General features: G+C 35.6%; 1 protein-coding gene across 1 annotated transcript in view; it reads left to right on the top strand.

Moving 5' to 3' along the window:
* Positions 1 to 16,490, top strand: part of Fap (fibroblast activation protein alpha) — a 71,408-nt gene that overhangs the window by 17,329 nt on the left and 37,589 nt on the right. The window contains exons 4-11 of the mRNA XM_034495040.2: positions 165 to 259; positions 1,121 to 1,195; positions 3,045 to 3,097; positions 6,865 to 6,937; positions 7,633 to 7,753; positions 8,796 to 8,950; positions 11,320 to 11,423; positions 13,279 to 13,414. Of these exons, the coding sequence (XP_034350931.1) occupies positions 165 to 259; positions 1,121 to 1,195; positions 3,045 to 3,097; positions 6,865 to 6,937; positions 7,633 to 7,753; positions 8,796 to 8,950; positions 11,320 to 11,423; positions 13,279 to 13,414 (812 nt within the window). The remainder of the gene's footprint in view (positions 1 to 164; positions 260 to 1,120; positions 1,196 to 3,044; positions 3,098 to 6,864; positions 6,938 to 7,632; positions 7,754 to 8,795; positions 8,951 to 11,319; positions 11,424 to 13,278; positions 13,415 to 16,490) is intronic.

Below are 16,490 nucleotides of genomic sequence, written 5' to 3'. Positions count from 1 at the left end.
CTTTATGAGATGCAGAAGGAGCAGATTTTCTTCCCTCCCATCATCAGCTTCTATGTGCTGGACAGGGAGGAAGACAAGGTTCATCTGTGAAGCAGAGGGGGTTCTTTTGTTGTAAATATTATAAGAACAATCACTTTATGTTTTGCTTTCTTTTGTATTTAAAGAACAAGAATATCTTCATCAATCTGAGGATGATAACATAGTATTTTATAATATTGAAACAGGAGAATCATATATCATTTTGAGTAATAGCACTATGGTATGTATCAGCATCGTCTGACTCTCTCAGAAACCTTTGCAAGCACGCCACTGACCCAAGACCACATTCAAATTCTTAGTGGTGATCTGGATACAGCCCGTCTTCCCACCTCTATCTCCTGTGCCTTCCTCTAAACACAATCAACCACTTCTCTCTTCTTCTGCTCTACACCATAATATCTTTTTCCCCTCTGTGTAAATATATGGTATCAGATATAAAGAGTCAAGTGAACGGAGATTCAGCTCCTGTCATTAGTGTGAAACTTTGGGTAATATAATAACCCTAGCTTATTATGCCTCAGTTTCTTCTACTACAAAGTGAGACCCATAATACTTTTTAGGTTAACATAAAAACTGAATCAAATAACATTGTAAAGTGCTTAGGACATTTCTTAACATAGAATAAATGTTCAATAAAGGGTAGCTGTGATGTTTGGTGCATGCTGTTCTATCTTCCTGGGTTTTCAAGACTGCTACATCTTTACCCTCTAAGGCTTACTAATCTTTCAAACTGAGCTTAAGGTCTAGCCCTGTAGTCTCTGTAACTAATTATCCTCTTGTTTCAATTCCATCACCCCTCCCTTCATGCTTTTGCAGTGTTATACTGAATCACTTCTATAACTTTTTCATTTGCTCTGTCAGTCATCTGCGAGATTTAATATTATATGCTTTTGAATTTTTTAAAAATTTTTATTACATCCTCCCATAGTGTCTAGTAATTTCCCTCCTATGCACTAGGTATGGCATCTACTTTTTGAAATCACGCTGAAAATGTATGTGAGCCTATCAATGATATCACTTTAGAATGAAAAAGTTATGCTTGGTATTTTTCTGTGTTCTAACCACTTTCTTCATGTTTCAGAAAAGTGTGAATGCTACAGATTATGGCTTATCACCTGATCGGCAATTTGTATATCTAGAAAGTGATTATTCAAAGGTATCAACTATTTAATTTTGAAAAATATACACACATATATATTTATTTCTCCCACCAATATACACAATAGTATATTAAAATTTAAATTTGTGTAAAAAAGGAAAGGGGGTTCCTACCAGTAGGAGTCTATATCTATCTTTAAATACTAAAAAAAAAAAAAATCAATAAATCTATAAAGCATGGCTGAAGCACACACACAATAATTTAACATATTTTTTTAGTCTGAATATCTGGTTATTCTCAAGTAGCAGAAAACACTTTTTTTCTAAGGTAAGGGAATTTTATTTTGGGATACTGATATTCTTCAGAAACAGAAGAATTATGCTGGTATTTTGAGAACTCTTAGACACCATAACACATTGGTTAATTCTTGCTCAGTTTAACCACCCAACTAAACTATACTGATATTCCAAATGAAAGAATCGATGTGTAGCTTATTAAGTCATATAATCAAACAGGTATATACAGTCAATATAGCAAAGAAGAGGGTTCAGATTATGTATTTTAAAGTCCGATCCTTTAGTGTGACTGACACTTATTTTTTATTGAATATTATATTTACATTTCAGATTTTATCTCCTTGCCCCATTCCCCCCACCTGACCCAAGAACCCCCTATTCCATTCCCCCTCCTCCTGCTTCTATGAGGATGTGCCCCCACCTACACCCCCACCTACACCCCCACTCCCACCTCCCCACTTTCGAATTCTCCCACACTTGGTGTCCAGCCTTCATGATACCAAGGATCTCCTCTCCCATCTATGCCCAACAAGGCCATCTCCCCTACATATATAGCTGTAGTCATGGGTCCCTCCCTGTGGGCTCCCAGGCTGGTGGGTTAGACCCTGGGGAGCTCTAGTTGGTTGGTATTGTTGCTCTCCTCATGTGGCCACAAACTCTTTCAGCTCCTTCAGTCTTTTCTCTAACTTCTCCACTGGGAACCCCTTGATAAGATCAATGGTTAGCTGTGAGCATGAATAAGTGGTAGATAACTAATAATTATTTTACTTCTCCCTCCATGTGTGACAAAAGCACAAAGTGACTTATTTACTTTCAAATTAAAATTCTACTAGTTCTTCTGAGATCATCAAACTTTTGACTACACTTTGCAGATCTTCCCTGAGATGAAGTTTCCTAGTAAGCTCTCCTTCCCTATTCAGATGGGAAAGTCTTTCTGACCACTACCAGGATGCTCAGTCAGGGGCTTATTCTCCAGTAGCCCAGGTCATTATGTCTTAAATCCTCAGAAAAATGCATTTCAGCCCAGTGAAGCATATCAAGGGATTGAAAGCCCTGTAAGAAACAGAATCCAAAACAATGTTTGCTTTATTCACTGAACTCAGCACATACTTAAGGAGATAAAAAATGGCTTTGTTCAGGAGGATTATTAAGATAAATGCTCCTATTTATTTTCCAAGTTCATATATATATATATATATGGCTAAAGAAAGGAAGACATTTTGTAACAGGCTGTTGGGTGAAATTCACACTGACCAATTTTAAAGAGTAGTATCCTTTCCAGAGACTTCTGCAGACCCTAGAGGCTGTGAACATCACAGGGGTGCTCCTCAATCCAAAGAAACATTTTGAGGACAAAGTGTGTCAAAGATGAGCTTTTTATACTATGGAATGACTCTGGGTATGATTTTTAATGGAGTGAAGTTTAGATAACACTGAGGTGCCCTCTGGGACTTGGACAAACAGCACACAAGTATACAATAGATGTGCACGATACCCTGCCTTGCACTGAAACAGATCTGCCCTGGAGCGCAGTGAGGCTCTATTATTGCATGTTATTTGAATGAGCTTTTAAAACTTTATCCTCTTGTTTTTGCCCCTCTTCCTAACAGCTCTGGCGATATTCATACACAGCGACATACTACATCTACGACCTTCAGAACGGGTAAAACACCACTACATTAACTTAGCTTACATCTAAGACTTCTGGCTCTGATTCAGGTTTAAGACTACATGATCTTGTTACTGACAGTATGTAATTTGAAATATATGTCAATGCACAGAACAGCACAAACTTCCTATGACATACTCACCTGTTTATTCGACTACTATTATGCATTTTATATATAAAAGATCTTTAAATTTTCTAATTTCAAATAGAAAATACAAATTTGCTATTTATGGAAATAAAAATGTAATAAAAGTTTTTTTTTAAAATACATGGGAATGTAACTATTTTAAGGAGGGAGCCCAATGCATTATAAATATGAAGGATAAAGAGTTACAATAACAGCCATTGTTTGGATACATAGATTTAAAACTGATGGTTTCTAAAAATAACAAAATTCTTTCTTTAATGCTTAAAGTGTTAAGTAACTCTCAATTGAAGAAGGAATAATTGCCATTTATATATCATTTTAATGTAAATTTCAACTACATGAAATAGTTAGCAGTTAAAAGGAAAATGTGAGTGTGTAAGAAGATTGAAGGAAGAGTATATGTTGGCTTCCAGGCAGAGAGCACAAAGTGTTAAAAACAATTGCACTTCAACTGATTAGAAGAGAGCTGCCTCCTAGGGAGGATGGATAACCTTGGAAAGGAGTTGGGAACTGAAAATGGGGCAACAACTAGGTAACCATTTAAAAGAGCTTAAAACTATTTTTGATGACCAAAGGATATCCCTGAAGAATTTTACAGGAAATGACACGATCAGATTTGTACTTTAGAAAACTCACTCTCACTAATTGAGGAAATGGATTAGTGTAGTTACTCATCTTAATATGATACCCTCTTTGCTGTTATATAAAAAACGAAGAATAATTACATGGCTTGCAGAGGTATTTAAAGGCCTCTTCTGGTCTACTGCCCCTTTTGTCAAGCAAAGAACAATTTTTTTTTTTTTTTTGTCATCTCCTTATTTAAAATATTTAGGGAAGAAGCAAGACCTGCTTTTTAAAAACATTGTCTCAGTTGATCTAATGGATTTGGAGTCTCTTTTCTGTTTCAATACCACCATTAGGCAAGAAGTATTTACAGAGCTCTATAGCCTGAAAGGCATATATAGAAAAATGCAAATGAGCTGCAGGAACCAAGCCTACTCCTAAGAACCCTTCAGTCTGCCAAAATGGGAATTGGAGCCTTGCAGAACAGTTTGATTCAGGCTTTAATCATGTCCTTTTTTTTTCCATGTAAAAATTCTTGATGTTGAAGTCCACCAAATTGAAAAGTATCCAAATAAAGATATTCCCAGATCAAACGATGATTATTAACTTAACAATGGCTAAAATAAGATTTATCTCCCGCAACCATATGACCCACTTAGCTTTTCTATAGTAAATCTATTCAAACCACTGGATTTTTAGTTATGTGTAAATTTAAGTGTATGTCTCCTGCTTTTTCACAACTATTTTAATTTCCAGATATTTTCAACCAGGTAAAACAGTTTCATTTTAGTTGGAGATGACAAATTGGTTGAAAGTCTAGTTTTGATTAAATATCATTATTCCTATTTGTCTGCCTCTGAAGATTATTAAAACCTTTAACCAAAAAGCTATTTGTAACTGATGTTCACCTCACAGGAGAAATCACTTTTCTCCAGTGGAGTGACACTGCGTTTTTTAGCCACACTCCAGGGCAGGCCCTATGCCCGGGAATAGTTGATCAACACATAACAAATTCCATATTTTTTGATGTTGTTGTCTATTTTTTTCTTATTTGTTAACTTCTATTTTCATTTTTGTACTTTATCGAAAGAGAGAGAGAGAGAGAGAGAGAGAGAGAGAGAGAGAGAGAGAGAGAGAGAGAACTTCAAACATCAAGTTGGGTGCATAGAGAGTTAGAAAGAATCTGGTGTAAAATATTATCAACATATATTGTATGAAAAAATTAGTAAAAAAAAAAACCAGAAAAAAGTCTAGCATAAAGTAATAAAGATCATTCTGGCATAAGCAAGGTGGGAATTTGTAGATGACAGCTTTTATAATACATCCCCTTTCTCCATCTTTTATGGCATTAGTGACTCATAAAACCTGAAAATGGCAGCTCAGATGGCTTTCCAGTCATAAAGAGACATGCAGTTGGATTTGTAGATTGCCATTGTTTATGTCATTGCATAGCTAAATTGTACTCCATGGAGAAAACTTAGGCAGCATTACAATGTCAGTCAATAGTAATATTAGGGCATTAACTTGATACAGAATTGTAAGCCAGGTTAAAAACAAAAATGTCTTCTGCCTCATTATCTTTACTAGACCCTTACATATCCATTGTTTATGTCATTGCATAGCTAAATTGTACTCCATGGAGAAAACTTAGGCAGCATTACAATGTCAGTCAATAGTAATATTAGGACATTAACTTGATACAGAATTGTAAGCCAGGTTAAAAAAAAAATGTCTTCTGCCTCATTATCTTTACTAGACCCTTACATATCCATTGTACCCTTGCCTGCCTTCCTGTGCCTGGTGTTCATGTATCGCCCTCTGGCTGCCAGGATCCCTACTGCAATGCAGCCCCATAATGTCCTTCCTCTGAAAGCATCACCCTTTCTCATCAATTTCTGCCTCATTGCTAGGTATTGCTCTGTGTGACATAATAAATGCATCAAAGATAAAGTGTATTTTAGGTCTTCCTAGGTGTCAAAGTGTGAGGGAACAAGCAAGGTAGAACTGATACATACATGGGGCCCAAGGTACAGATGCTGTTAGCGGAAACAAACGGAGTCTTTTTAAAATATCTTCTAATTGGTCTTAGGAGTAGATATTGCTTTGCTGTCCTACAATAACAATCTTGATGAGACGACTAAGATGATTTTCAAGCAGTCAACCTTTCAGCCTGGCAATTTGCAGTTCTTTAGTACATAAACATTTGAAATGTTCTCCTAGAAAATCTGCAAGAGCTCCACAATGCAATTCCCCTGGCTGAAGCTCACAGTGGGACGCTAAACATCAAAGTGAGATTTTTGGCCAATAGAATATCTGAAATTTCCCCATGGGTGGAGAACTTTGCAAGCTTAAGGCACACTGCCCAGTATACGATCTGTTTTTCGGTTTAGCTTGAGATCAGATGTTCCTTTCCTTTTCTGATTTCAAGTCAGATCCCTGGGGAGATTGTCAAATGGCATCTTATTTTCAAAAATTTGAAATTCATATGCATTCACAGAGATGGGGGTTGTGAATGAGAATGTGGAAGAGCACATATTAAACTGGAGCACAATTATAGAAACTCGGAGCTGGATGGCACGTCAGCGACCATCTTAGTCTGGTGTGTGCAAATTTTACAGTCTCAGGGGTTAAATGACTTGAGCTTTATTTGGGGTCTGCCCAAGAACCAGCAATGCAATTTTTAAGTCATTCTCATCTCTCTGTGTCTTATGGTTGTCTCCTATAAGATGGTGGGGCTCGATTAGACAACTTCCAGATGACCCAGTCTGTAGGTGTGTTACCCATTGACTTCACCATGAAGGTCTGAAAACAGAGGAGTTAGGTGACTTAAACCACCAATGAGCAGATGGCAGCTATTCCCTGTGCATGGCTTCAATGCCTTATTCCTGTGTGTTCCTCTTCTGAACTTGTAGAAGTGAGGATATTTCATACAGATGTCCTTAATTTCAATGGCTTATTTTCTTATTCTGTTTATGAAGATTTTATTTCACATTGAACACCAAGAGTTGTTGTGGTTTTACATATTTATTTTTTCTTTCTTTCTTTCTAGGGAATTTGTAAGAGGATATGAGCTCCCTCGTCCCATTCAGTATCTGTGCTGGTCTCCTGTTGGGAGTAAATTAGTAAGTGTTTAGATTATAGAAGTGTTTAATCATTTAAATAAAAGAGGAGCCACTTGATTTTGGCCTTTGTTAAATTTTCTTGCCTAAAAGGAGAGAGAGAGAGAGAGAGAGAGAGAGAGAGAGAGAGAGAGACATCATGACTATTTCAGTGGCTAAAAACGGGAAGAGTTTGGATAAATTGAAACCCGTTTGAGAATTCCGCAAAATCTCAAGCTCATGGATAGACTTCTTTAAATATCGCAGTCAAAAACTTTATCCTTATACTCAGCCAGAATGCGTTGTGCCAGAGAACTCAGGAAAAATATGGTTTTCACAAGTTTCCCAGACTAGCTTCAGACAACATGAAATTTTGTCCAAGCTCTGATTTAAGGACTCTAAATAAAGATTAGATCTGGCTAGCTATTAATATTCGGGGGTTTATTTGACTACCTGTCAATATGCACAATTACTTATTGGATAATAAAATAACTATATCATGGTAAAAATTAATTCTTATTCGATTCTGATTTTTAAATCATAATTAATGTTAATGTGAGTTGATTATTTTTTTACCTTATTAAATTATTTTAGTTGTGAATTCTTTTGCATCTGAATTACCAGCCCTTTAAAAGACAGTAGGTAAATAATTAAATATGCATTGTTACTCTATTTGTTAGGGAAATTTCCCTTACTGAGTAATTTTCTACCATTTTTAGGCATATGTCTATCAAAACAATATTTATTTGAAACAAAGACCAGGAGATCCACCTATTCAAATAACTTACACTGGAAGAGAAAACAGAATATTTAATGGAATCCCAGACTGGGTTTATGAAGGTAAGCTATATTTCTTTTCTACTGCTGATATATTAGGCTTATAACTGAAAATGTTTTCACATACTCAGTAAAAATTAGTTGAATGGAATATTTTTTAATGAGCTGGTTGTCCTTCTGAAAATAGGTTATATTAATAGGTTATGGACAGAATGAGGCTAATCTTAAAGAATAAAATCTTGTCAGAGACCAGTATAATCGGTATTCATGAATGTTACTATAAAGTGGAGATTTATAGTCCAAGAAGTATATGGTCCTTAGCTGCTGAGTTAATCCAGTGTTTGTTTTGATTAGGAAAGACATCTTCTCTCCCCCACCCAAGCTAAACAACTTCATTATTCTGCAAGAAAATGTTCTTAGTTTTTTTATATCAACACCCTTTTAAATTTTATCCGTATTCTAGATCAGGAAGGAAACGGGACTTAATTAGACTTTAAGAGGTTGTCTAGTGTCTATTCCTCGAGTCCATTTCTTTTAAAAGATATATGTGAATATATTTTTATACACACACGCACATGCACATGTACACGCACATGTGGGAGAGCACACACACACACACACACACACACACACACATTAACCCTAGTTCAAAAAATGTTTAGGAATGAAACTCAAACTCTGTTGGTAATATCACTTGCCAGTAAAAATCACAGCCTTCTTTGTCTACTTCAGGTACTGTCTACTTACTAGCCTGCTTTGTCTACTATGGCTGTAGACAGAGTATAGTCTGTTTGGGCTACTTTAGGTTATTTTTTAAATTGCTCTAAGGGGAAAACTAATTATTACCAATGTGTTTATTATTTATTTTAAATGTTACATTTCTGGTTAACAGCAATTACTAACAAGACTAATTGACATTTGATATAGAATAAAATTTAAACTGTTCCTCTTAATTCACAGTATTTTTTTCATAACCAAAGTATGACATATGTTACATACACATTTAAAACATGATTTAAGCTAATAAATATTTGTTTAGATCTATTAACAATCATTTTAAGAATAAGCTATAATTATAAATAATAAGTAAATTTTTATTTTTCAGAGGAAATGCTTGCTACAAAATATGCTCTTTGGTGGTCTCCAGATGGAAAATTTTTGGCATATGTAGAATTTAATGATTCAGATATACCTATTATTGCCTATTCTTATTATGGTGATGGACAGTATCCTAGAACTATAAATATTCCATATCCGAAGGTACGTGAGATGCTTTTAATAGAGGACTTCATCCCTTTGATGTCAAATTGAGCAATCATTACCATGAATAGAGGTGGGATCAACACATTTGGAAAGCTTCTTGTCCTTGTATGTCATAAAGCAAACACTGTACTGTGCTCTATTGTTTATGTGGACATCTGTTGCTTTGGACATCTGGCTATGCTGGAAGAAGTAGTCTTTGCAAAATCTATTGCAGAATCTTTGAAAAAAACATATGGTCTAGATCATGGAGGAAAAACAAGCTTAACTTAGTTTTAATTAATTATATATATATATATATATATATATATATATATATATATACATTCTATGTTCCAAATTCAGGGTAAAAGTTCTGTTTCACAATTCTCTCTTGAATTCTCCTGTAAATGCAAACCAGAAAGGGAAATTTAAATATTGAATTTGATGTCTTTGTCAGGTAGTGTCAGGCACATGTTAAGATCGCTTGTAGATAGGTAAGTGAAGTTTTTGAGTCTCCATTTCCTCCTTAAGACAGTTAATGAAAGTAAACATTATACATATGTTTTATTCAGTTCCAAGGCTAGACTAGAAGGGCCTGGGTGTGCAGCAGAAAGGCTAAGTAACAGGAAGAAACATTGTGACCTATTTTAAATCTAGACAAAGGCATGAAAGAGGAAAGTTTGGAAAGGAATTTGCCTCTTGTAAAATAATTGGGTATTTTTTAGAATTTTAAAAATATATGCATAGCTCTTGGTGCTTTTATTTCTCAAGCCCTACTCATGAATGACTCCAGCAGGTCCCTATATACGATAGGATGGATGTGGCATTTGCAACATTGGCTTTTGAAACAAGTCAAAGACACCCCAAAGAGAGATGTAGAAATATAATGTTTATGTTAAAATTTACTTAAGAAAAGGAATGAGATAGGAAATAAATGTTGAGGTATAAGTCTCCTCAAGGATGGTGTAGAAAAATGGAAAGTTGGAGATGCTTGGAAGTAAAAAGCCTGATACTTGGAATCCAAAATTAAAAGAACAGAATGTTCTAAAGACTCAATGTGAACAGGAAGAGATAAGGACGCTCAGAACTGAGAAGTGACTCCCACTTGTCTGTGTGTGCCTAAGTCTTCGTGGCTTTTTACAGACTGAGGACACTAAAACCTCTAGTGCTGGGTGGAGAGATGAGGAAATGCCAAAGAACTGAAAAAGTCTCAAGAAAGACTTTAGATCAGGATTCTCAACCCGGGGGTCTCGACCCCTTTGGTGGGTGGTCAAACGATTGTTTCACTGGGGTTGGCTAACACCTTTGGAAAACACAGATATTTTCATTACAATCACAACAAAATTATAGTTATGAAGTAGCAACCAAAATAATTTTATGGTTTGTGGTCACCACAACACAGGGTAAGAAAGGGTCATAGCCTTTGGGAGGTTGAGAAGCACTGCTTTAGATGAATGAAAAATTAAGTCACCAAACACTGTGCTCTCAAATGCTATGGATTCGCATTTTAACCGCAAGATTCTTTCTGAAGCAAAATAACATCAATTCAAAGACAGTGTCTAGGTATGAAGCATGCTGTCATGTAAATTTTAGGTATGCAGTAGCCCAAGAAACACAAACCAAGAAAAAAATGTAAAGGCCCATGGATGCCTTATTTGGCAGTGAGATTTGTCCCATCCCTTGGGAAGGAAGCAATGGTAGTGGGTTGTGAGGTACAGGGAGATTAAGAAATTTGGTCACTCGCTGGGCGGTGGTGGCGCACGCCTTTAATCCCAGCACTTGGGAGGCAGAGGCAGGCGGATTTCTGAGTTCGAGGCCAGCCTGGTCTACAGAGTGAGTTCCAGGACAGCCAGAACTACACAGAGAAACCCTGTCTTGAAAAACAAAAAACAAAAAAACAAAAAAAAACAAAACAAAAAAAAAAAAAAAAAAAAAGAAAAGAAAAAAAGAAAAAAAGAAATTTGGTCACTCAATCGGTTAGTTTCATTTAGTTCTCTTTTTTTATTCTCTCTCAAACAGATTCATTACCCTTTATAGCATACAGGTATATGGTTATTCTCACTGTACCAACAATGAAACACCTGTCTTGAAAATCAGGATAGAGTATGGGCTGTAGATGTGGACTTTCATATCCCTAATAACTTCTCCTATAAATCAAATCTCTCATTAAACACCTGAAATACATTTGACTCTGATTGATACAACATTGTTAACCACCTTGCAAGTAAAATAGAAATGAAGTTCCTGGTCACTAGGCAGAACATCTTCAACTGTTGTTTCTTTAGCTTTTCTCACTAATTAAAATGTGCCTTGAATCCTAAAGTGTCTTTAAAATATTGGTGGTCAGTAAAATTGTATCAGCTTGTAAACTTCCATTTTCTTGCCAGGCTGGAGCTAAGAATCCTGTTGTTCGTGTCTTTATTGTTGACGCTACCTACCCTCACCATGTGGGCCCTATGGAAATACCAGTTCCAGAGATGATAGCCTCGAGGTCAGTGATCTCAGATCCCTCTCTTATTTTTCACCAAATTTCAACATATTGAACTTTCTACATAATAGTTTAGATTTTATTTCTAGTGAGTTGAAGATACACATGCCAAAAAGCAGAAAATTAACATGCAAGATGCATGCAAATTAAAAGTCACAAATACGTTTCTTGAACTAGTTTTTTAAATACTCTGTTACTCATTTAAAGACTCATTTAAAGATGACCATGGTGATGAATCTAAAGCTTTCTGGGGTTTTCCTTGGAGGTAGAAATGTAAACTTGGGACCAAAGTTCAGATTGGCAAGTGTTCAGCATGAGTCCTTTAAAATCTGGTCTGGTTTCCCTCAGGCCAGGATTGATGAATCTATGTGCATCCTGGGACATTATAAACCAGACAAGGCCACTCTTCTCAAACATTAGTATCGTCTTACTTTGAAATAGACTGTTTTGATTATCTAGATAGAGGGTTCTATGTCAAGGAACTGACAGACAGAAAAAGGAAGCCTTTAGGATAGAGCGATGTCTCAGTCTTTAGGACTACGTTGATCTTGCAGAAGACTGGAGTTTACTGCGCACTACTCACATAGGGCAGCTCCAGGAGGTCTGAAGTTCTTTTCTTGCCTCTGCTGGCACTGGGCTCATGTGTACAAACCTATACTGGAACCAATGCATATACACACAATCAAAAATAATTTCTTTTTTCTTTCTGGGTGTTGGTTTGGGTTTGGGTTTGGGTTTGGGTTTGGTTTGAGATAGGGTTTCTCTGTGTAACACAGCTCTGGCTGCCCTGGAACTTGCTTTGTACACCAAGCTGGTCTTGACCTTGAAGCAATTACTTGCCTCTACCTTCTTAGTGCTGCGATTAATATTCTCACTTCTCACATCCTGTGTGTCTTTCTGTTTGAATTTGGTAAAAATTCAAGAACCTCACCTGCTTAACCCAGAGGGCTTGGCTCTTCTCCTCCAGCTATACCAGGGAGAATTAGACAGAGTCAAATGATTGTTCACAACAACCTGGTTAATGGAAGCTTGAATATGCATTTTCTTAAAAATATTCTTTTCCTTAGGTGCCAACTTATAGAAACAACACTTGAGTCAAGAGGCATGTTAAGCACACTCAGCTCATGTTTACATATTCAAATCAGTACACTATTATTTCAAATTGATACAGAAACAAGACCTACATGGCTAAATAATTTCACTGAGCTTATGTACTATGATAGAATATTATGAGATCAGGATTTGATCCCTAAGTTCCTTTTAGCTCTATGAAAAATTAAAAAGTTCTGCAATTTGGGCTATGAATTTTCATTCACAGACAAGTATAATTATGTCATTCATTGACACTTAGATATGATATAAAGACCATCAAAGCTTTTAAATCATCTGATTATTATTAGTACAATTTCAACACTTGACCATGATAACAGCTAAAACTTAGATTCCGCATAAACCCACCTGGAAACAAAGGTGAACTTTTCACTATAGTTGGCTACTCTGCACCAAGTAGAAAGTTTAAAAAAAAGGGGGGGGGGAGGTGGGATTATGAGTACATCATAGAAAATGTAACACTTTTATCCCTCTTAGACAGATCGATAGCTTCTCCTTACATCTCAATTTTGTTTTCCAAAAATGCGGAGAAAGCTCAAGTACAAATAATTTTCTAAGACGAATAGCCTCTTATTTATTTTAGCCAGCAGATCTACTTAAATACTATTCTCAGAGAAAATTTGTCTTTCTTATTTACTAAATATATACTCCATAATAACAACTGTTTTTTAGAAACTATAAATGAAGATACTCTTTAAATGTGGTACTGAGCTGAGGGTTGAGACTGTCTCTTTTGGTTTGTTGGCAGTGACTATTATTTCAGCTGGCTCACATGGGTGACCAACGAACGAATATGTTTGCAGTGGCTAAAAAGAGTGCAGAATGTCTCAGTCTTGTCTATATGTGATTTCAGGGAAGACTGGCATGCATGGGATTGTCCTAAGGTAAAGTGTATTAAAACTGTTGGCAACTATTTCTGAAAATGGAAATACACCAAGAGCCTCTCATTCATGGGTCACAGTTTGACTTGTTAAGCAGGATTTGATGCATTCGACTTCTGATTGCCATGTAAAACAGCGTTGCTGCATGTTCACAGCAATTGCAACATTTTTATCAAATATAGCACAGCAGTTATTTTCTTGAATGGCTTTTATTTTGAATATAGAAAGACATAAAATGAGCCAATGTGATGTTAGGATGGTGATCTAGGAATTGGAGATCGTCAGGGCAGTAGTCAACAGAAGTGAAACAAGATAAGACAAAGAAAGAATGGGTGTGTTATGAAAATAGATGTTTCACAGAAAATTGGAGAAGAAATGAAAATTGGACAAAATTGTCAAAGTTGAAAAAAATTATGAAAGTAAGTGAAGTAGTGCCTATTTTAAAATCTAAGGGAGGTGACTGAGAATAGGACATAAACCATTTGATCTCTATGCACTTTATGCTGCTGTCCAGGGATCTTTGGAGAGCACTCCCTACTATACTAATCTGAAGATGCAAATCTTGAAAACAAGATGCAAATTTATCTTTGAGCTTCAGTTGTTTTCATTGTTCAAATTCAAATATAATCTGCTGAAATTAATGAGTCTAAAGGTACTGCACCAGTCTGAATCATTGCAGTGTGCCTGTCTTTAAGTACTCATTTTAGGTACTAAATTTTTTACTAAAAATGTTTTTTTCAAATAAAAACTACTGCTGAGTACATTTAGAGAGTTCTAATTATGAAAAAATATTTTATTTAAACAAATGTAGTGTTAACTTATTTTATGAAGCTAAAGTTTAGATCAATCAAAGTAAGTCATTAAATTCCATCTAAGATTTAGAGCATTTTATTTTATATGGAGAATGTTTTATTCTGCTTGAAAATATATAGGAGCTATACTAGGCAGCATTCCCTAGGCTACAAATGCTTTTAGGTCATTATCCTGTCAGAAAAAGTCTTGACTAAACTTAAACAATTTGTAAAACACTGAGTTTATTTTACTTATGAGTTTGTTAACAAAGCAAAAAGATAAGTTTCAAGTAGTACCACTGGGAAACCTTGATCTCAAACTAGTGAATTAGAACTCACTGATCTTATTGCCTGTTTTTAGTTGGATATATCTTCAACACCCTGAAATTTAAGCATTATAAACTCAACTTTAACGTTATTAACTTGGAAAGTATGAACACAGACAAAAAAAATATTGATTCATTTGCAATCTGATATTCTAATTCATCAAATCTGAGACAATGTAACCTAAATGGGCAGAAAATATAAAATGTCCTCACAATGAGGAATAGAGGTTCCTGGAAAATGACCTTTATAGCTAGAAAAGTAATTACATTTAGAATATTTTGTCTGAATTAACTTACAATTTTCCAACCGCCATACTCATGACTAATGTGTTTGTGTTCTGAAAACAAGTAATGTTTGAGCTAATCAATCAATGTTTTATTCATGGTGCCAGACATGAAAGAGGTAAAAAGGCTTACAAAGTTATTTATTCTATAAAAATATTGGTGAGATTTATTAAGAAATTTCTAGCTGGCTGTGCAGTGTTGGAGTTCACCTTTAACCTCAACACTCAGAAGGCAGAGGCAGGCACATGTCTGTGAGTTTGAGGTCAGCTGCTCTACAGAGTGAATTCCAGGACAACCAGGGCTACACAAGACAGAAAAAAATGCTGTGTCAAACAAACAAACAAACAAACAAACCCAAACAAAAATAATAAACAAAACAAAAAGATAGAAAAGAAATTTATAGCATAGCGAACAACCATCTTATATGTTATTCTTGCCTCTCTAAAAATAATTTTTATCTTCATGACTGAAGATTGGCAAAAAGTTTGACTCTTTTTTTACATCTTGAAATCTTTTTTTCTATGAGACATTAGCCAACCACTATAGGACTCAGGAAACTCTCCTTAAGATCCATTGTGTTTGCAAAATATACATCTCTCAGGGTCTTCATTTTGTTTTGACTTTGTTTATGTGTAAGTGTTATGTGCATGTGTGTGTGTGTGTTTGTGAGTGTGTGTGTGTGTGTGTTTGTGAGTGTGTGTGTGTGTGTTTCTGAGTGTGTGTGTGTTTCTGAGTGTGTGTGAGTATGTATGTGTGTGTGTTTGATTATGAGTATGTTGATGCATATGTGTGTTCAGACAGGAGTATAGAAACCAGGAGACAACCTCAAGCACAATCTTTGGGAATGTTAATCATCTCCTTTGGACAGAGTCTCTCATTACCCTGTAGTAGTAATTTTCTTATGCTAGATTGGCATTCAAGCAACATACAAAACACCCCAGTGAACAGTGCTGTGATTACAAGTGCATACCTACATTTTTGCCTCTCATTTTTAAGTGAACTTGGGTGCTGGTATTCAGGTTATCATCCTTGAAGGCAAGCACTTTCTCAATATGATAAAGATCCATTACCTTAGTCCCTGGTCTTTTCTAGATAAGTCTGATTTATCTAGAATTTTTTCTTCTTGAAATTATATCATTACAACAATTCTTCCTTCTCTTTCTTCCAAACATTTCCATATATGCTTCCCCACTTCTCTTCATATTCATGGTCTCTTTTTTCTTAATTGTTACTGTATACACATATGTATATACATATATATTCCTCAATATAACCTGGTTAGCTTGTATAATGTTACTCGTTTGTATGTTTCTATAGCTATTTGTCACTGAAAAACCAATGGATGTGCTTCTTTATAGGGAAGACCACCGTTCCAGTTCTCAGCTTTCTTAAGTTACCTAGAGTTTTTTATATAAGGGTGAAGCCTCATGGGCTTTTCCCTATCTTGGCATATCCATTGGTGTCATCCTTGTTGAGCTTGTTTGGGTTCCTTGTTTGACCACCTACATAGAATTTTTATTCTTTAGTTAATGCATTTCCAAGGCAAGCTAACAGCACTGCTGTAGGAGGAAATTCCAATGATTAATTGGCTTAATACAGTAGGAATTCATGGTTCATTATACAACCAATAGCAAATCCAAGAAAATGAGGTCTGGTGTGGAGTGGGTATTCTGCTCC

Source organism: Arvicanthis niloticus, chromosome 2 (genome assembly GCF_011762505.2).
Source record: "Arvicanthis niloticus isolate mArvNil1 chromosome 2, mArvNil1.pat.X, whole genome shotgun sequence".
Classification (NCBI taxonomy): domain Eukaryota; kingdom Metazoa; phylum Chordata; class Mammalia; order Rodentia; family Muridae; genus Arvicanthis; species Arvicanthis niloticus.
Note: the sequence above shows the minus strand (reverse complement) of the source record. Positions and strands in the feature narration are given on the sequence as shown.